The 21995-nt window shown below is 44.9% G+C and overlaps 1 protein-coding gene across 1 annotated transcript; it reads left to right on the top strand.

Moving 5' to 3' along the window:
• Window positions 1-4143: 4143 nt before the first annotated feature.
• On the top strand, window positions 4144-21900 carry LOC115320774 (gastric triacylglycerol lipase). The gene is made up of 9 exons (XM_040207217.3): window positions 4144-4224; window positions 5065-5266; window positions 5808-5922; window positions 11384-11534; window positions 18317-18412; window positions 19032-19187; window positions 20875-20946; window positions 21512-21580; window positions 21652-21900. Exons 1-9 carry the CDS (start codon window positions 4144-4146, stop codon window positions 21898-21900), a joined length of 1191 nt encoding a protein of 396 aa, XP_040063151.3.
• Window positions 21901-21995: the final 95 nt, after the last annotated feature.

Genomic DNA, 21995 nt, shown 5'->3' with positions numbered 1-21995 from the left:
AAGTCTGGCAATGCACAGTCCGCTCTTAATTACAGACCAATTTTGATAACAAGTATTCCATGTAAACTTTTGGAACATGTAATCTATTCAAACCTCGTATCATTTCTAGAATCAAATTCATTTTTTAACCCCTCCCAGCACGGTTTTCGTAGACACTATTTCTGTGAAACGCAACTGCTCTCTTTTATAAATGACATAACGTCGGGCCTGGATCGTGGTCAGTTTTTCGACTGTATCTTTCTTGACTTTGCAAAAGCATTCGACAAAGTTCCACATCACTTGCTCCTTCTCAAAATTGCAACCTTAAATATTGACCCTAATATCTTAAAATGGATTGAATTTTTTTTGACTAACCGCACACAATTTGTAACAGCGAATGATTGTACTTCATCTCCTTCTTTGGTAAAATCTGGTGTTCCTCAAGGTCCCGTTTTAGGCCCTTTGCTCTTCCTAATATATATTAATGACCTTCCTAACTGTATTCAGTCCTCTATAAAGTTATTCACTGACGACTGCCCTCTTTACCGTCAAATAAATGACCTATCCGATCAATCTATTCTCCAATCTGACCTCGATCACATCTCTACCTTGTGTAATAAATGGCTGATGACCCTTAACATTAACAAATGTAAAAGCATGACATTCTCACGCCACCCTAACCCCTCTGTATCATGTGATTACAAGATTAACGATATTTTCCTTGAACACGTCAAATCGTATAAGTACCTTGGAGTTCACTTAACTAATGACTTCTCATGGCAAACCAACGTTAACTACGTTATTAATAATTCTAATTGCACCCTCGGCTACTTACGTCGAAATTTCCCTCAAGCCCCTTTTTCTCTTAAGGTTCTTCTTTACCGTACACTCATCCGCCCAAAGCTCGAATATACTTCTGCGATATGGGATCCAGCACAACGTTATCTTATTGATGCCATTGAATCTGTTCAGAATCGATCAGCCCGTTTTATTAACTCTAATTTTTACCGCCTTGCTAGCGTGTCACTAATGAAGTCTAATGCTGGTATTCCTGAACTAATACTTCGAAGAAAAATTGCGCGTCTTTCTCTTTTTCATAAAATATATTTTCATAACCCAGCGCTCAAACAGGAACTCTTTTTACAGCCTTCATAGCTTTCATCCCGGGTTGATTGCCAATACAAGGTTGCCATACCTCATTGCAGCACTAACATCTTTTTTTATTCTTTCTTGCCGAAAACTTGTTCAGAGTGGAACCACCTTTCCCCGCACATCGCCGCTATTGACGATGTTTCTGCTTTCAAGGCAGCCATAATTGAATACTTTTCTGCAATTTGTTGATTATACTTTTTCTTCTGTTTTGTTTATGTTGTATATGTTTTGTACTAGGACGTGATCATTGTACTTTTGTAAACCCATTCTACCCATTCCCTCTGTAACGCCCGATGGGCCCTGAGGGTAATGAAATAAATAAATAAATAAATAAATGCGGTGTAGTCAGTATCACACCGCGCGCTTTCTGAAAAAAGAAAATGAACGTAGTGTTCTGTAAACTAGAATGCAGGGCGCGAAGGCAACAAAACAGAGCGGGTACAGAGCGCATTGATCGAGCCTTCGTGAGTCACAGAGACGCCGCTAGTCGGCGCTGGCGGTACTGATCAACACCGATCCGAAGGGCTTAGCCGTATTCATCCAACACACAGAGCGAAGCACCAGGAAATGGATACAGTGTGCACTGCTTGTGGAGTGGAGGACGAGACGGCTGAGCACTTGATCCTTTACCGTAAAGGGCTTCACCCTGTGCCTACCGAAGACAACATAGATTTAATAAAGTTATTGGGTTTTAGAGAACGCGAAGGTAGAGTGGATTACAAGACAGTAGAGATTACCAAGCAAAGATTAAGTGAATGGTGGCAGAAAGCGAGAGAAAACTAAGTATTTTCTTATTAACTAATGGCAAGGGGGTTTTATAGCCTCACTTTCTTTGCAGTGCGGAGCGAATATAGTTTTCACATCTAAATATTCTAAGCTTAAATGGTAAAACAAAATGGCTAGGTGGCGTAAGCTACCGCCCGATCCAAAGGGCTCAGCCGGATTCATCCATCCATCGATCCATCCAATCGACGTTCGCATGTTCGCCGTGATATTGAAGGAAGAAATAAAAAATAAAAGGCCGTTTACAACTCCCTGTAACACCGAATTCGAGAGCAGCTCTTGAGGGGGAGGAGGGAATGGTGCTGTGCGGAGCGTATACCCCCTCCCTCCTCTTCACCTCGTGATCCTGCCTGATACTCCTCCTCACCCTCCCCCCTCCTCCTCAAGGGGGGGTCACGGTAGGGTGGTCACGTGACCTCAGGGGAGAGGGGGGGTCACGTGACGTCACGGTTACGCCGAAGTCGCGACTCCAGCAAAACGGACGCCACCAAGCGGGAAAACCGTGAACCAGCCGGTCCAGGTCGCTCCGCGCCTCTCCGCGTCTCTGGTGGCTTTCGCGGACACGTGTTGTCGGCGCGGTGGCGAACAATGTAATTTTACGAAGGTCCGAATATTTCTTAAGTTTGCCTGAGTGTTCATTAGTGTGGTTAAGCCTCAAAAGATTGTTTCCTTCCATCACGTGTTTGGAAGCCCGTTTACTCCACAACACACGGTCGCCTGCTTTCGATTTCATGGATGGGGAGGAATCGCGGAAAAATGTTTTGATTTCTTGTCTGTCTCGAATCACATTCAAAGTGACGACTGCTCGGTAACTGATAAGTAATTTCTTTATGAGGATGTAGAACAGTCGACTGAGGACGACAGATGAGGCATTTCCCTGGAGGGAACAGCAATGTTGCAGTCACGTGAATGGGAAGGTTCGATAGCTGCTTTTCTTGAGTTTGGTTGTGTTCGGTTAGCTTCAAGTTTGAGCCACACACGTCGGTCGGTGCGTTGGCTATTTATCTTGGCTGCTTTTCGCCGAAAAAGCCTCTGGACCACACTGAAGGAGTTGGGCTGATTTCACAATTACGTGATTCAGGAAAACCTGCTCGCTGCAAATGATGAATGAGGGAAATTATATGTTTTCAAAAGGTGGGGGACGAGTCTCGCAACGTTAGAAGCTGTCACAGGATTTTGTTCTATCGCGCCTCCAATATTTATATTATACCCCCGTCGAAGCCAGCAGTATACGTCTACATTGCTCAGGTTGACCGGCCACAAAAAATACTCATTTTCTCCGTTCAGGATTCGAAGCAAATTTCAATGCAGAGAGGTTCTGCGTGAATCTCCGATTAAGACACTCTTCAGTTTGTCTCCGAGCTGCCGGCTAGAACCATTTGGCTAAGTTTAAGTAGTATCTCTCTTTATGTCAACTATACTTTTATTCAGCAGTTCACTTAATAGCTAGTCAACTAAGCTCATATATTTCAATCCGAAGAATATACAAATATCGCATTAGTGGGACATAGTATGTAATATAATACATAACCCGCTCGTCAAAATGACTTCTCGATTGCTACTAAAACCTGAATTGAAATACGAGTATATTAGCTGCTTAGTGGGGCTCCGGCGGGTTAACATGGTCTTGGCTCAAGAAGCGCCTGCTTAATTTTCGTATTTTTCCTGCAGCCTGTGTTGTTGACCGAGCAGACGACTGGAGCTGTTTCTTAAACGCGGATACGCACAAGACCTCGATTTCGCGGACAGATAGGTCGCATGGTCGAGGCATTCCAGTTAGCTGAATATTACTCTCAGTGGAACAATTCTGCAGTCTGTAGTTTCGGTTTTGAACGAAATCTCCGAAACGAAAGTTGGACATGAAAAGAACAAAAAACACCGGGAAAACAAAACTAGGCTTTGCAAGTTTATGGGCACCGGCTATACGTAACTGTTTCAGTTCAAATACCTATAAAATAGGGCATTAAACAAAAGAATATTTGTTAAATTGAACGCGCCACCTGTTCAGGCGACCCGGCCCAGCCGACGCGACCTGGACTCAGCCGCCATGTTTGTTTGGTGGTGGCGCCCCCTATAGGTCGCTGGAGTCGCGAATGAGCTGCGCTTTAAAAAAAGATAGACAAAGAGGCGCTCCATTTTAATACTCTTTGAAGGTTATGTCACGTCCTAGGACACTCGCTGCAAGTTCTTTTGGTGGCGAACGCTAGGGCTGGACAGCTCGAAGTAAGTATGACTGTCGATAGCGTTAAGTTCTGCCAAACAGAGGGTAAAATGCACCAGCCCTGGTATGTCCCAGCCAATTACATAGAGGTGGGGAGTGGAGAAGGGAGAGCAATTGTAGCCCAAGAAGCACTCCTGAGGAACGTCGAACTTGGCTCAAATTTGGCAGTCTTAGGAACATTACTTGTGTCTAATATTTTTCTTCTCCAAGAGGTTAGTTAGTGCCAGTGTACTTTCTTTTTGTGCTTTTCTGTGGCATTTCTATGGCTCGCCATATAACTGCCAAAGTGTCAACTGGAGCCACGGATTCTGCGTATGAAGTGAAGGACCAGGAGTGAGCACTAAATATTTAGCTCTTTCTTGTAAACTTAGGCCCAAAGTTGCCACATGAAATCCAAAGAACCTGGAGTGAAGCCTAACTCTGGCACTTCTTTTGGTGATTTAGGTCAAGAGGTGGCAGATGAGAGGAAAACTACGAGCAGTTAAGTCTAACTCTCGCTTTTTTGTTCACGAATTAGGGCCAAGATATTCAGACTCTGACCAAACAAAGGTCAAGTTTTGGCTATGAGTGGAGAGCTAGAGATGCGTTGATATATGAAGCACTTTGTTATGAGACAGTTTGGGTGGAGCATGCGTGGTTGAGTCTGCCTTTTATGTTTTCCTGTTTCCTGTTTTCACTATTAAACATTTAATGGTGAGTAAGAGCTCATTTTCTGCTGTGTGTTTCTTTTCTAAGTCGAGTTGGTACACCTACACAATGGCCAAGTTTGTCTTTGCCTTAACTTCTTCGGGCTTTATTAGAACACAAGTTCCCACACAAGAAAATTATTTATCACAGCAACTGTGCAACTTTAGAGAGAATTGTCATGTCCACACTCTAATGCCCGTTCCTCTTTGCACTCACAACAGCTGGTCTTTGAATCCTCACAGGGCGCTCTCATCAATGAACAAGGGTATCCATTCGAGAGGCACGACGTGGTCACCAGGGATGGTTACATCATCGAGATGCACCGCATTCCACGGGGTCGAACGCCCTGCCCGGAACCCTGCCAGCGGGAACCCATCTTCCTAATGACCGCATTGCTCACCGCCTCGTCGAGCTGGGTTCTCGACTTCCCTACGCAATCTTTGGGTAATGCGCGCATTACAACCTTCTTAATTCATTTTAAATGCAATAGAAACTTTTGCAAGGGTCGTGGAGGCAACTGATATTTGTGTAACTTCAATACGAGACCTCGTTTTTTCAGAACGTCCTGAACAAGCAAAAATGTTTTCATACCAGCTATGTGCTTTGTTTGAACAATTTTACGTTGTGATTAAAGGGATACTAAACCTAAGTTTAAATTATTTTACGCCAAGCGAGATGTACTGTTGTCACCAGTTGTTGCCTGCAAGGAAGGCTACAGATGCACGTCATATTGCCTCTCTCTTGCGCATTTCCAGACAACGTTTGAGTTCTGGTAGAATGGCCCAGTGTTCGCGCGCCGTAATATTTGGAAACATTTGTCTGTAATATGCGTCTGAACATGGTTATCTGATAATTTTCTTTTCTTACATGACTGCTCGTGCGTAATAAAGTAATGTCTAATGTTGACGAATTTTGATCAAACTCGAGTTCGCAATTTTCAACCGAAAGGGTGGCGATGAACTCAGGCCACGATTAACAATTGCAGGATACGTCTTGGCCGACAACAAATACGACGTCTGGTTAGGCAACCTGCGAGGAAACACCTACGGCAAACGACACAAAAGATACAGCCCCAGGTCGAGACGGTTCTGGAACTTTTCGTGAGTCTATCTACTGTTTACCAGCCAAGCTAAAAACTAAATTCGACGCTCATGTTTATACAGCGTCAAGTGGATCCGCCCTTCAGGTGCAGCGACGCTAGTTTACGCTGTAGATGTAAAACTTGGCCAGTGCAGTACGACTGCTATCCCGGGGTCTTTAGCGTTCATCACGTAGTAGTGATACACGACCGCACGCCGGTACGATTCTCATCCAGATCAAAACATCCAGGGTTGGGGATTGGGGGAACCCAGGATCCCCGAGTTCTGGAGTGCGAACTTTCGCTTCATGTGCAACCCTCTTGTCCACTAGCAGAGCAGAATAATGTCACGTTTAGGGTGTCTACAATGAAACCTGGCGCTATAAAAAGAACCGGAAAACTTAGCGCTTGTGCATATAAAGCTCACACTTTTACCGAATATGCATTTAGGTGGCGGGTTTCACTTGGTGAAATTTCAAGGCGTAGCACAGCATTCCTGTCAAAAATGAGACCATCAAGCTTTCTGGGGTCAACGGCAAACGTGTTCGCAGACGACAGAGTTTATTTATTTATTTATTTATTTCAGATACCCTCAGGGCCAAAGGCATTAGTGAGGGGAGTGGGTACAATGTATAAGTATAAAGTTAAAAAATGCAGTGGTTATTAGTACAGTAAATTGACTCTTATTTATACAATGTTAGCTATGGCGTTCTTGAACTGCTGGGGATCTTTGATTGTTGCTGTCGGGGCGGGAAGGCCATTCCACTCCACTGATGTGCGAGGAAAGAATGACTGAAAAAAAGCATTAGTTCTACACGATGGAATCCCGACTTTATGAACATGATCTAATCTAGATGAGATGTATTGGCGGGGTAAAATATGTTCGGCGCGCAAGGAGGGATGAAGAATCAGTTTGTGAAAAAGACAAAGACGAGAGATTTTGCGGCGGGATGTTAGGGATGGCAGATCAAGGTTAGATTTCATTGTACTGATGCTTGCAGTTCTATTATAGTTAGACAATATGAAACGAACAGAATTATTTTGAACCATTTCAAGTGAGTGTATCAAGTTTTCGTGGCTTGGATCCCAAACCGAAACGGAATATTCGAGTTTAGAGCGAATGAGGACCTTGTAGAGTAGTAGTTCTAGGGATGAAGGTGCTTTAGCAAAGTTACGTCTAAGATAACCCAGCATGCGGTTAGCGTTATTAATGACGTACGAGGTGTGAACGCTCCAAGTTAGGTTAGATGAAATGTGGACACCAAGGTATTTATAAGAAGATACGGCGTCCAAAGGCACATTATTAAGAGAGTAGACGGGCGAGTTAATATTTTTTCTAGAGACACGCATAAGTTTACATTTGTTAATGTTTAGTTCCATGCACCATGTTTTGCACCATACAGAGATGGCGTTAAGGTCAGATTGAAGAGTGGTTATATCGTTATCACATAAAATTTCCCGGAAAATTACACAGTTATCTGCAAACAAATGAATATGGGAAGAAACACAAGAAGAGAGGTCATTAATGTAGATAAGAAAAAGGAGAGGGCCAAGCACAGAGCCTTGGGGCACGCCGAAGTGGACGCCACTTGGGGGAGATGTGAGGCTGTTAGCTGAAACGAACTGAGAACGGTTAATGAGGAAGTATTCGAGCCATATAAGAAGTTTGGGATAGAGATTAAGCTGACTTAATTTAAGAAGTAAAAGCTTATGACACACCTTATCAAATGCTTTCGAAAAGTCTAAAAATATGCAGTCGGCGAGTGATGATCGGTCAAGAATGGCGTTTAGTTTATGAGTGAAAGATACCAATTGAGTTTCGCACGAATAAGTTTTACGGAAGCCGTGTTGTGAAGGGGTGAAAAATGAGTTCGATTCAAGAAAGTTAGCGAGGTTAGAAAACAGAATGTGCTCAAAACTTTTACACGGGATGCTTGTGAGCGAAATGGGTCGATAATTAAGGGGAGAATTCTTGTTACCTGATTTGTGGAGTGGAACAACCTTTCCCACCTTCCACTCAGCAGGGAGATAACCATCGTCAAGGGACGGTTGGAAAACTTTTGATAAAATGATAGAAGAATAAACACTGGTACTTTTTAAAAATTTTGGGTCAATTAAATCGCAACCAGGGGCAGAAGATTGTTTGAGTGATCTAATTACGCTTTCAACACCACTGGGATCAATAATAACAGGAAACATTGCAAGGTAATCACATGAGTTTACATTAGGCAATGGGACGTCTGTAGTTACGGAAAAATTGCGTGAAAATATATCATTAAGAACGATGGCACATTGATTAGAGGGAATGACATTACCATCACTGTTGACGAGGGTGATATCGTTATTATCTTTTGGGTTAATAACACGCCAAAACTTTTTTGTGTCAGTTGTTAGCATGACTGGCAAAGTATTTTGAAGATACTCTGCTTTAGCTTCTCTTATCGCTGTTACGTATTCCTCGGAAGCAAGCTGATATGCGGCCCAGCGCGCATCGTTTGAAGAAAGTTTAGCTGACCTGAACAGTCGTTTTTTTTTTTTGTTAGATAGACGTTTAATGCGAACGTTAAACCACGGTGCGTTACTGTTAGAGATAATAGTGCGAGTAGGGATGTACTTATTCGTTAGAGCATTAACCTTGGTTACAAACATATCCCAGTTATTTTGTACGCTACGTTTATCAAAATCCTTCAAAAAAATATCAAGAAACACGGATAATTCAGAATTAATGGCTTCAAAGTTCGCATTCCTGTAGTTTCGAATAGTTTTCATTTTTTTAATGGTTTTAGGTCGCGACAGGTTTATGTGTAGTGATAGCAGGGAATGATCGCTCAGGCCGGGTAAATAACTGATGTCAGATACAAGATCGGGCTGAGGTGTTAGTATGAGATCTAAGACGTTTGCGACAGATGAGGTCGTTCTGGTAGGTTGTTTCACGAGTTGTGTGAATGAAAAGACAGAGCACATTTCTAAAAATTCATTAGCTAAGGTGGAAAAGGGGGCCATCCTGGGTGTCTCGCCATCCCATGTTATATTTGGAATATTGAAATCCCCAAACAAAAATAAAGGTAACGTGGGATGGCGAGTTCTGACAAGGTTGATTACATCGTGTAGATCGTTTACAAAACTAGACGAAATAGTGGGGGGGCGATAGCAAACACCGATGACAATTCTTTTGTGGCCCACTTCCATGATAGCCCACACAATCTCTAAGTCACTGGGGACATATATACACTGAGATGGAAATTCTTTAGATATCGCCAAAAGAACACCGCCTCCCTGACGGGTTATGCGGTCACAGCGATAAACAGAAAAACGATGTGCGTCTGGGAAAATTTCATGATCACGGAACTGAGGGTGCAGCCAGGTTTCAGTTAGCACTATTACGTCAGCACTACAGCTATCTACTGCAGAAGTTAAGGAATCCCGCTTGTTAATAACGCTCCGAATGTTAGAAAAAAGTACCGAAACATTAGATAAAATTCGTCCACTGCCCCTCGCGTTTTCTTATCTCAGACCACGTGTCGGCAGACTGGGCTGTTGGTTATCAGGGGTATGATCTGACGCAAATCGTATCACGCTTTCAGTTGCAGTGTCATACGTGTACTGTCTCCTATTTATGACTAGTTTGTTACAGCGAAGCTGAAACGGTGGTGCTTCTGGCTGATTTTTAGCAAACTCAATTAGTTTTTTTCCGAACGTAACGCGTAGCAGGAGAGAAATCCTCGCTAACATTGATGTTCTTTTCTTTCAATTTGGAGCGTGCGGAAAGGATGCTGTCTTTTATTTTGTAGCTTGAAAATTTAACTATGAGGGGGCGACATTTATTTTCCGAGTAGAACCCTAAACGATGAGCACGCTCAATTGCACCGCCCGAAAGGGTGTCAACAGTTCCCGCAAGAAATTTCCGCAATTGTTCTTCCGATTGTTGCCATGATTCACGAGAATCAGGAATTCCGTGAAATATAAGGTTGTCGCGCCGTGACCTGTCCTTCAGTTCGTCTAGCCGCGACTGTAAAGAGTCATGCTGGGTGGTCAAGACTTTCACGGAACCCAACACACCGGCCAAATCTTGATCTAAACTGTCAAGTTTTTTTGTTTTTTCTTCTAAGGTATCCAACCTTTGCTGGATGTGACCGATTTTAGTTTCTATGTTTTTCTGACCAGCCTTTATTGACTTTACGTCGGCGACCAATTCAGCCTGACTTTTTGCCGAATGAATAGAGCGGGCCTGAAGGTCTTTCAGAAGGTTAAAAATAACAGGCATCTGCTCGGAGGGCTCATCAGGTAGAGATTCAACCTCAAGAGCAGCCTCCGAACGAGTAAGAGGGCCCGGATTCGTCTCGACGTCGCCGGAGCGCAACAACAAGAACACCATCGAAAAACAATCACAAGCAATATCACTCAGCTCTCCTGGGCTCGGGAGCAAAAGAAGGCAACGATTGTCGCATTTTTTAGCGCAGAGTGAAAATTGTTTACACACCTGCGAAATGCAGAAACGCGGCATGAGAGCCATGTCGTCGTCACTGCTCCCGAGCCCACTGGAGTAGTGTTCGCGTGGCATGCTGTTTAAGTAGGGGAGGGGAACTGATGTCGCTGTTGCTGACGCCGTTGTGCCGAAGGTTGGGAGTATCCGAGACGGCCGATTCAAGGTGATGCTGCTGAAGAGGCACACGTGGCTGCTGATCTCAGACGATGACATCAGCGGAACCGAGATCCCGGTCGAAGCAGAAGCCAAGGGTAAAAACCAGAGCAGGAAAAACGCCAGGATTTCCTGCGAAATGCAGAAACGCGGCATGAGAGCCATGTCGTCGTCACTGCTCCCGAGCCCACTGGAGTAGTGTTCGCGTGGCATGCTGTTTAAGTAGGGGAGGGGAACTGATGTCGCTGTTGCTGACGCCGTTGTGCCGAAGGTTGGGAGTATCCGAGACGGCCGATCCAAGGTGATGCTGCTGAAGAGGCACACGTGGCTGCTGATCTCAGACGATGACATCAGCGGAACCGAGATCCCGGTCGAAGCAGAAGCCAAGGGTAAAAACCAGAGCAGGAAAAACGCCAGGATTTCCTGCGAAATGCAGAAACGCGGCATGAGAGCCATGTCGTCGTCACTGCTCCCGAGCCCACTGCTCACTGCTCCCGCCACAAGTTACGCCACAAGTTAGCGTAACTTGTGGCGCCATCTCCCGATAGGCGCAGCAAACAGACGTTTTCCGGCTCACTTTACATATCCGAGATCTACCGTGTACACCCTATAGATTGCGAGTCGCTGAACAGCAAGATTCGGCTCTCCGGAACGAAACGTTGTCGAGTTTACTTAAGGTTCACATTCACCTATTCAAACGTTAATACTATGAAGTATAGGTAGTCAAATCTTTTAGGAAGAACCTGAAATTAACCTTCTAGAAGCCCCGAGCGGCCATCAAATTTTAGCTAAAAAAATCTTTTCAACTATGTCTTGCATTTTTGACCGCACTTCTATATCACAGGTTTCACGAACATGCCGTGTACGATGCTCCAGCTCAAATCGACTACATCCTGAACGTGACGAAGAGGAAGAGTCTTCTCTACGTCGGCTTGTCTCAGGGCGCCCTCATGTTCTTCACGATGATGTCCGAGAAGCCAGAGTACAACGACAAGGCACGAACTTTGTTGTTGTTGTTGTTGTCTTTTTTCAATTTAACATCTTATAGCGTATGAGTACACTTTTTTTCCCTTCAAACTTCGAGGGTATACATATCGTACTTATGTGAGTTCATTAGAGGGTCATTTTAGATGTCAATAACCCTCTACCTTTGGCCCTTATCACCGAGACGAAAATTGCCAGGTCCCTGCATTGGCTGTGGACTTAAGCGCGGCGTCTGACATTCCAAAGAAGAGAGCCAGTGCGCATACTAAGAAAGCGTAGCTTAGTAGACGAAGATGGCCATCCTTAGAAATTTGTTTCATCGTATGCTTCCGCAATTTCTTAGCGGGCTATGGCAGCACTCCCATAAAAGCCCATGCATTTAATATGCAGATATGACCATAACAACGAAACGTTACGCTTTGAGCAATATGCCATTCTAATACTCCATTCTATCATATACCGCTAGTCTTGTGCAAACATTTCTTGATGATGATGTGTAAACTGCAGGTTCCTCAGTCGAATAAACATTTTGATGTATTGCCACTACGGGTAGTATCCAAGTTAATCGAAGTGTACAGTTTATTCTTGTGCATAAAAAAAACGTGTTATGATTTAATAAATTGGTTAAGACTCCTTCCATAATATTATGGCAAATTCGATAACGTCTAAAATGTGTATCACATCTGGAGAAAAGAAAATATTTTGGTGGCACCTCACGCAAATTTTTGAGAAGTAGCAGCGTTCAAACGAGCACAATTTAAAAATACAACGAAGTACAAGATTCACCCTACGACTTTAGAAAATAAGAAGAATCGATAATGTTCAGGGTACATTCTGTTTTTTCTCAAAATTATTTTCTTGAGTTCCTGAGAGAAATTTGCCAAATAAGGTGAATTCGTTCCCGTTTAGACGTTTGCGATCATATCCAGTTTTCTGCTACTGACATCAATTAACCAGCAAACAAAACAGCTGTTCTATTTTGCGATGATCTCAAATTATAAAACAAAGTTTTCGAAATATTCTTGCTAATTAATAATTTTATGTTATTACAACTGTAATTTTTATTGTAAGGAGTGGGAGCACTGTGGTCAGTACCCAATCTATGAAAGGATGATTGTTCTTGTGAACTCAACATTCACATGTAAAAAGTAATATTTGATCACGTACTAAATACTTACCTTAAATTAACTCTCCCAATAACCATGTACACAAAGAGTAAAATAAAATAGAATACAAAAACATAGGGAGAAGAGCGTATTGAAATATCCGACTTGATATCACATCCCTCGAAAAGGGCGGAAGACTAAGATTTTGTAGTAGACCAGGCTTGTAGTCAGCGACCTTAAATTTTGTATTTCGTCGCCAGTTGAGAACTTGGTTGATCTCAAAACGTTCCTGGACAAGGCGCGTGTTCCCAAATTTGAAATGATGAACGAGTGGCTGAAAACACCCAAATAGTGTCCACTTCAAGAAACAATTTCTCAGAGGTGGCTCATTTGAGGGGACTTGCCATAGCAGCAGCGTGTAGGCGAGGGTCCTAAATTTTATATGTCGTAACTTGTTTAGCTCTCGGTCGACCTCGAAAAGTTCGTCGGTGAGGCGCACGTGCCAGAATTTCAAAAGATGAAGGAACGCGTAAAAACAGCCAAACAATCCCCGCATTGGGACAGGTTTTCTCAAAAAAAAAGAAACACATTTTGAAGCGTTTGCCGTTGTACCAGGATAATATCGAGGGCCCTGGACTTTCTATTCCGCCTTTAATTGAGAACTGGGTTGTGCTCAAAACGTTCCCTGGCGAGGCGCGTGTGCCAACATTTCAAGTGATGAGCGAATGCGCAAAAACAGTCGAACCATACCCACTTTGAGACCCGTTTTCACAGAAAGGATCTATTTTGCAATACTCGCCATATTACCAGGATGTGTTCCAGGGCTCTATATTTTTTATTCCGCCTTTAGTTGGAAACTGGGTTGTCCTCAAAAAGTTCCCTGGCGAGGCGCGGGTGCCCAAATCTCAAAGGATGAGCGAATGCGCAAAAACAGACGAACCATCCCCAATTTGAGACCGGTTTTCTCAGATAATATCAATTTTGAAGTATTTGCCATAATAAATAAATGGGCTCGAAGGCTCTATACATTTTATATTCTACATTTTGTTGGAAATTATGTTGTTCTCAAAAAAAATTTCAGGCGAGACGCGTGTGCCCAAATTCCAGAAAATGAACGAATGCGCAAAAACAGAACCATTCCTAATTTCAGGCCGGTTTCCTCAGAAAATATCAATGTTGAAGTATTTGCCACAGTACCAAGATGGGCTGGAGGGTTGTACATTTTATATTCCATCTTTAGTTAGGAAGGGAGTAGTTCTCAAAAATTTTCTCTGGCGAGGCGCGTATGCCCAAATTTAGAAAAAATAAAATAAACGAATACGTAAAAACAGTTGAATCATCCCCACTTTCAGACCGGTTTTCACGGAAAGGATAAATTTTGAAGTATTCGGCACAGTACCAGGATAGGCTTGAGGGCAATCGATTTTATATTCCGCCTTTAGATGGGGAGTGGGTAATTCTCAACACGTACCCTGGCAAGGCGCGGGTGCCCAAGTTTCAAAAGATTAACGAATGCTTAAAAACAACCTAAAAATACCCCACTAAGAGACCTTCTCAAAACGGACTCATTTTAGAGGATTTTCCATACTAACAGGCTGGGTTTGAGGAATCTATGTTTTGGTATTCCGCCTTTAATTGGGAACTGGCTTTCTTTAGAAAGTAGCCTAGCGAGGCGCGCGTGCCCAATTTTCAAAAGATGAACGAATGCGTAAAAAAAGTGAAAGCCGTTTACAACTCTATGTAACGCCGAATTTGAGCGCAGCTCTTGAGGAGGAGGAGGGAAGGGTACTGGGGGTGGGTCACGTGACCTTGGGGGGTCACGTGACGACGCCGATGACGTCATGAGTGACGATAACGATGCGGATACCGATGATGTCATCAGTGATGATGACGATGACGATGCGGATGCCGGTGACGTCACTGATGACGTCATCAGTGATGATGACGATGACGATGCGGATGACGGTGACGTCATCAGCGACGGCACTGATGACGTCCTCAGTGACGACGACGTCATCGGGGATCACGTGACCTCGGGGGAGGGGTTCACGTGACCCTGAACAGGGTCACGTGACTTGATGAGTCACGTGACTTTGGGTGTCACGTGATCTAGGGGGTCACGTGACCTCTGGGGGTCACGTGACCTTGGGATGACCTTGGTGGTCACGTGACCGTGCGGTGACCTTGGGATGACCTTGGGGGGTCACGTGACCTTGGCGTGACCTTGGTTACGCCGACGGCGACGCCGCTCAAGACGGGAACGGGCCCCTGAGAGCTGCGCTCTAAAAGGGCCAAACCATCCCCCACTTTGAGATGATGCTACTTGGAATGCGTTGATTTTTGATGACTTGGCATGATGGACGCGGTTGGGCAAATTATCATCCGCGTTAGTTTTGGCACCGCCAGCCTAGTTTCTGCTGCACGAGCGCAACGTCAGCCCACAACCGCGTTTCTCATGTGCTGGGATTCTAAAATTTACTGATCCAGCTGCAGTGGCTTAAAGGGGGTAGTGTAGTTACCGCGTAGCCTCGATCATGCATCGGGAACGGCCGCTTTTTGGAAGACGGAGGAGGTGACGCTTCGATCTGCAGCTCCATTAGGGTGCGTGGATCGGCTGGCAGATAGAGGCTCCCTAACACGCTTTGTAACTAATATAACTACCTCAAAAGCAACTATTTGTTTCCAGTGAACTTCCAAGGACATGATTTGTGTTTGACGGTGAATAAAAATGTGAAACTAGCAGATGACAGTGTAGTCGACAGCTGCGAATTGGCCGAGGCTGGCCGGAGCCAAGCTGGCCAAGCGGCCAAACCGAAGCCATAGCCGGAACGACGGTGCTGTAAGATCCAGCGCCACCCGCGGCCGTCTTCCAACGGTGTGCCGCTTCTCCGGTATGTTCGTTACACCACCCCCTTTTATGGCACTGTAATCTAGCGGTTTTTGACGGCGCTCAGCAACTTTCTAATTTGAACATTATGTTCAATTTACCTAATTAAAACTATTCAACAAATTACAGTTAGATATTCAAGTTATCGTGACGACTAGATCCATATATGATGCCCCCTGGCCGCATTAAAGTTGCGTAAAAATACTGCACTAGCGTAGCCTAAACGAATTTTTCAAAACGATGTGAAGCTCCATGGATGCATCATTAAAATGTAATAAATGTAGCATTGTACTACATTCGGACGTAATGCAAAGGCCACATAAGCGATAGTTTTTATACTTCGTTTCATCTTAAATCAAGTCGCAGCCGACGCTAAGAGGTAATCGGACCAGTTCAACAGCGTCAAAAGCGCAAATCACGAGTCTTTTTTTGTTTATGATTGGTTCAGGGATAATAAAACACGTACAGAAACATGACGAGCACCATGATGTGGAGCTTTGAACGCTTAGTCCTATTCCCTGGTGGCGTCAGCTACGTTTGGAGTTAAAAATGAAACGAAGGCCGTGTTCCAAAATTTACTCGATCTGATTCTAGGGTAAGTGTTTTGTGGCTTGGCGTTCGAAAACCTACCCGCGCCCAGCGTTGCTTTATCTGTGTTGTCGCGTGACAGGACTCGCCGGAGTAACTCGGATGTATTTGGTAAGATTTAGAGCACCGCCGAATTATACGCGATATTGCCGCGTGCGTGACGGAGTTGGCAACGCATACGGCTGTCACACAGAGGGATAGGTTTCGAATCCCGCCCGGCCCGGATCCTTATCTTATTAGTTTTGTGCTCTTCTAAACCGTCCCAGCCCATTCTCGACTGTCATCAAGTCTTCTTCTGAACATCCCTGAACATGCCGCATGTATGAAAGTAGCGATAACGCGCTGCCTCGGGTCAGTCACACTTCGGTCGCTAACGCAAGTTGCGTGGCACCTTACTCTTAAAGATTGTAGGCACAATTTCGCATCATTAAAGTTTTAATTTTTGTTCTAAATTCATATGCTCTACTTACTGGTGAACAAAATTTCACCAAGTGGAAAGTGGATATAAATCGATCCGTAAACATTTAAGTGGCTGATATACATAAGTTAAGAATCCATCCTTAGATTCGTCCTGTACGGAATCAACCACTAATAATTGCATAGGTTTTATGCCCTATCCTCACTCTCACAGTTATATCTGAAGGTGCCTAACTCTATCGCACTCTAAGTCAATTATAACATCTATAGAATTGACTACAGTTATGGTGAGCGCGTTGGTGATGATTAAATTATCAGAAAGAATAAACAAAAAGAAGGACTGGAAATGAGCGCCAAAGGAACAGGGACAGGTGAAGAAGTGGACGACAACACGGGGCACGGGGCAACACGGGGCAGAGACGCCCCAGTTTTCCTCGGCCCTTGTTCTGGGTTCCAGCGGCGACTGCTACGGTTGAGAGGTAATCGAGGCCTTCGCGATCCGGCATTCTCCGCGTAATTTTTCCGTGCCCTCGCTTTCCCTTTTAGAGGGCGATGTCGCGTTTCTGCGGCCGCAGTTGATGCCCTGACGACCCCCGCGGCCTCCACCAGGTGACCACGCTCTTTTGCCCTCGCCAACCTCTTAGCCCTAAACTCTGTCCTCCCTGTTTGACCACATTCCCGTTTTCCTCTTTGCTCCTTTCCTCCCTTTCATTTCGTAGGGACCGGTTCTGATATAACACACCACCGCCTATACATCCTCCGCCTCCTTCTTTCCTGTTCATCCTCGAGCCCTTTCGCCACCAGCCTCTCATTAAATATTTGTTGTTGGGAGTCGAAAGATCTTTCGTATTGTCCGTCTTTTTGTTTATTCTTTTTGATAATATAGAAATGAGCTGCGATGAATTCTGCGAGACCATTTAAAAGATCCAATGTTCTACTTTAAACGCAGTATCGCCATGAAGTGGTAACGGAGAATGATCAAGTTATGAGTACGTTGCAACTGCAAGACACTCATTACCTCGTCCTTTTTTTTCAATTACTGTTTTCGTTTGTTTTTTCATTCAGCACACATCACACTTTGGCGAGAATTCGTACATGGCGTAAACATTAAAGGTGAATACGCCGCGTGCACACATAAGTGAACTAGGATCGCCCGTTGCAAATTTCTAACCATGCGTGCGCAGCAGGCTAGGATTTTAAAAATATTTGGATATTTGATACCTCTTCACTCTGACAAGCAACTAGCCTCTCAAACTACGCTTGAAAGTGGTTCCAGGAGAAAGCTATATGTGCGCATGCAGAATCAAGGCCCCATACTAAAAAACGTTTTTGATAATCGCGAAGGTCCCACTGCAGTAATTTTCAATTTCAGAAGTCTTTTTTTTTTTAAGCACGTAAAATAATTCGATAGGATATTTGTAATCTGCTTAGTGAACCTAGGGCATGGACATTCTAGTGTTACATCGAGAACATTAAGGCACTCCTGTCGGCTTATTAATCCTTAGATTAAAACGAGTCAGGTCGAGGAGACCTTGCCAGCTCAATGAGAATACATTGATTTCAAAATGGTTGGTATCTGAGAAGCCCCGTGAGTGCGGTATCTCTAAAACCATCGGCAGACCAAGACACGGGTCAGCCAATCAGTCATCTTTCGAATGAGGCTGGAACGAACTGTGTTTTCTACCTCGTGACACAATTGTGATACATTCAAATAAGTTGACAGAAAACGCAACAAACGTCCGACAATTTCTGCTGACAACACGAATGTTAACTTTGTGCTGGGGTGTCCGCACAGGTCAAAGCCTTCGCGGGGTTGGCGCCCTTTAACAAGCTGGCCCACATGGTCGTGCCGCCAGTGGCATTCATTGCCCCACTCGCGGAACCATTGCTGGTACGTATAGGATCCCTCCAAAACGTCTGCACAATAGAAATATGGTGCCTGGAAGGCGTCTCTGACTAATATGTTTACCGTACCCTAAACTTTGGTCCCTCGGTTTCCGCCTGATGACGTCACAGAAGCCTCATGTTGCTTGTCACCGGCCGCGATCCTCACGCTGTCGGAGCAATCGTAGTGGAGGCAGCAGAAAGCCGGGTCTGGTGAAGGTGCAGCTTGACACCCCATGAAAGCTTCGGGAGCCTGGAGTTGGGACTCCGGGACGACAATGACACTCCCGTCGACTCCTACGTTTCGCCGGGACTTCTAACACCAACCGCCAGGATTGTGACATCCGACAGCGTGACACGCCGACTCTCGTGGCGGCATTTGTTGCCGCTTCGAGACCACTTTTATTGTCCGGGCTGGAAAGGGACCCTGAACACGCCAGTCGAAGACGCCTTCCAGGAACCGCGATTTGAACGTCGAGGCGCCGATCTTTAAGTAGCGTCTCTACTCCGTTCTTAAATTTGATGCTTTCAAGGTTTTCCTTTTTTTACCCTGGTGATTCTCATCTTTTGGTTGACTTACTGTCTACAGTGCCCTGATTGTGACATTTTTTATACTTCCGACCCAGCGCTTCGCCGATTTGCTGGGATATTACGAGGTGCTGCCCCAGAATTCCCTCGCCCTGCCCATCGCCCGCATATTTTGCTCACTCCCTAGAAACAGAGCCCTCTGTTCCTTCCTTGGGGACAACTTTGCGAACCTTGGAAGCAGGTACATTAACGAAGTAAGTCTTAGATGTTGATGATGATGATGTGGCTTTTTTTTTTTTTTTTTTCGTTCTGTTCAAGCCGTTTTGGTCTTTCGGGTAGGCGTCCTTAATTTGTGGCCACATGCCACAATCAATTAGTTATTTAATTTTGTGTGCTGTCATACTAGATCTTTTTGTTTACCCAGCCTAACCTCATGAACAATACTTTCCCCGTATAAAAAATGGCCGCAGAAAACACTATTGTTCGTTGTCTATGAATTGGCATAGCATTCGCCATGAAACTCACGACACAGCTCACTGTGAACACGGCGATAAAAATTTTTGAGAAAATACTTTATTTTATTAATTTAATTTTCCCGTCAAATTTAGCGGTTAAAATAAATTTGCGCATAGGTCGTGATGATAATTTTTCCGCTAAATTTAGCGGGGAACCTGAATTGGTGGATAGTTCACGTTACGTAAATTTTTCGCTAAATCTAGCGGAAACCTGAATTTGTCTGTAGGTCCCGTGACGTCAGATCACGTGACATCAATTTTTTTCGCCAAAGTTTGTGGGGAAACAATTGCTGCGTAGGTCACGCGATGTACCTTTTTCCGCTAAATTTAGCGGGGAATCTGAATTGCTGCATAGGTAACGTGACGTCAAGTCTCGCGACATCAGGTTTCCCGCCAAATTTAGCGGCGAAACTGGAAAGAAGGTCAGAAAGTTCTACGAAATCGGTGGGAAGGGGGGACTTTCTGACCTTCTTTCCAGTTTCCCCCGCTAAATTTGGCGGGAAACCTGATGTCGCGAGACTTGACGTCACGTTACCTATGCAGCAATTCAGATTCCCCGCTAAATTTAGCGGAAAAATGGGGGGGGGGGGGGGGGGGGTCAGTTAAAGGATGCTATCGGAATAATATCTAAACCAGCATGAGGATGTTCCTTTATTCAAAAGCCCACCTGCTTCAGTATGGCATTCGAGTCATAGTTGTTCCGAGGGTAGCATCCCGGGGCCCCATGAATGAGGACGCTGAGTTAACCCAGATTCTCGCTAGACATGAGAGAGTTTTCGTAGGTCGTTTTCGGGGCCGTCCCGCAACGCTCCCCGCAACCGGCTACAACACCCGGAGCTCTACAGTCAAGGACGTCGGCGCGTGGTTCCGGGTCTCGTAGCAGGTTGCGGACAGCGTCGCGGGACGGCGAAAGTGATCTTCGAAAACTCCCTATTAATCCTGTTTCCGCAGTATCATGGTACCCGTACAACCACCAAAGTATGGAGCGGTCATAAAGTTCGTGCGTCTAGCGTTAAAAGAAAAGGAACATCGCCCGAAGAAATGCTGTCTCATTTAATAGCTGAAGCCGCAAATTGTTCTTCACCTGGGAAGCGCAGCTGACTGCAACAAAATGTAAAAGAAAAAATACAATAGCAGTTTTGCTCTTCCATCTTGCTGCATGCATGGAGAAGCAAAATGCAAAATCATTGAAACATTATAGGAAGCGGTCGGTACTGTAGATTCCCTCTGCAGCAAGTGCTGGCATTTATTAGATTACCCGTATTATGGCAATGCCGGTGCACTGACCAAACATTATCCGCTCTATGTGCCCGCTTTAAAAGTCTGCCCCAGCAAGTTTTTAAAAAAATTATTCGTGCTCCGCTGGCTGAAATGTTCCGTTAAGACGATTGCATTGTTTCTCGATTTCTCTCTCTGAATCTCACAGACGCGGGTACCACTGTATCTCTGCCACACTCCCGCTGGGACTTCGATGAAGAACGTCATCCACTTTGACCAGGTGATCCTTACGAGGACCATTAGGGCTCACTTTACCCACCTTAACGTACTTAAACTGTCATTGCCGACTGCCATTTCTCACAGAAATAGTCGCAATTGTAAATCAGTAATTGTCTTTCCTTGGAAAACCAATTGACATTGTAAGTCCCCATGTATCCTGTTAACATTGGGTGTGTGAAGCAAATAATAAAACCAGTCACAACTTCTTCTACAGTGCCGAATGGCCCTAAAGTGCATGTGGCTCGGCTTCCTCGTGGAATTGAGCCACATGCTCGGCTTCCACGAGCCACATGGAAGGCAATGCACATTATCAAGAAGGATGCGCAACTACATGGGTAGTTTGAAATATGAGGCCCTTGGGAGTGTGTGGGGGGGGGGGGGGGGGGGGGGGGACGGAAACGGTTTCAACTCACCAATGCCAAATGGTGATATTGCCAGCGTTACAAAATGTCCTAGCGATCATCTTTGAACCTCTTCAGCAGTTTAGTGTCCCAGCAGTTTGCTGCAAAGTGAATAAAATTTCAAGTGCACCTCTTTGTCGCCAAGTTGATATATACTTTTTACAGTTGGTGAAGTCGAAGAAGGCACAAAAGTTCGACTACGGAAAAGTTATTAATCGAGAGTATTACGGCCAGGTAAGACCCGGATGAAACACTTCTTGCTCGTCACGGAGCGATTTTTACCATTGCCGCTTTTCACCGCGCAGCGGAGACCTCCGCTTTACAAGATAGCCAACGTCAAGACAGACGTCGGAATCTTCTGGAGCAAGGGAGACCAGTTCGTACCTCCGGCGAATGTGAAGATGCTCCTCCGCGAGCTCGGGTCCCGCGTCAAAAAGAACCACTACATCGACGACGAATACTACACGCACCTCAGCTTCGCCATTGCACTCGTCAACCCAAAGTACCTGTATCCCGACTTGCTCGAGTTTTTGGAACGGTACAGGGGGCCCTGATGTATACGTTCTTGCGGCTGTTTACTGCAGGGTCGGTAGAGATGAAGAGAGTTCGGCAATCTTCTGTCGTTGGGCCACCTTACTCGACCAAAGTG

Source organism: Ixodes scapularis, unplaced genomic scaffold (genome assembly GCF_016920785.2).
Source record: "Ixodes scapularis isolate PalLabHiFi unplaced genomic scaffold, ASM1692078v2 PGA_scaffold4__175_contigs__length_147842914, whole genome shotgun sequence".
NCBI classification, from domain to species: domain Eukaryota; kingdom Metazoa; phylum Arthropoda; class Arachnida; order Ixodida; family Ixodidae; genus Ixodes; species Ixodes scapularis.
This window is presented reverse-complemented; position numbering and strand designations above follow the sequence as displayed.

What these genes read in the sequence shown, in the direction of transcription:
- LOC115320774 (XM_040207217.3), top strand. Translation starts at nt 4,144, where the DNA reads ATGACTGTCGATAGCGTTAAGTTCTGCCAAACAGAGGGTAAAATGCAC. An exon ending in TCCCAGCCAATTACATAGAG is followed by an intron (nt 4,225 to 5,064) that starts GTGGGGAGTGGA and finishes GAATCCTCACAG; the next exon opens with GGCGCTCTCATCAATGAACA. An exon ending in CTTCCCTACGCAATCTTTGG is followed by an intron (nt 5,267 to 5,807) that starts GTAATGCGCGCA and finishes TAACAATTGCAG; the next exon opens with GATACGTCTTGGCCGACAAC.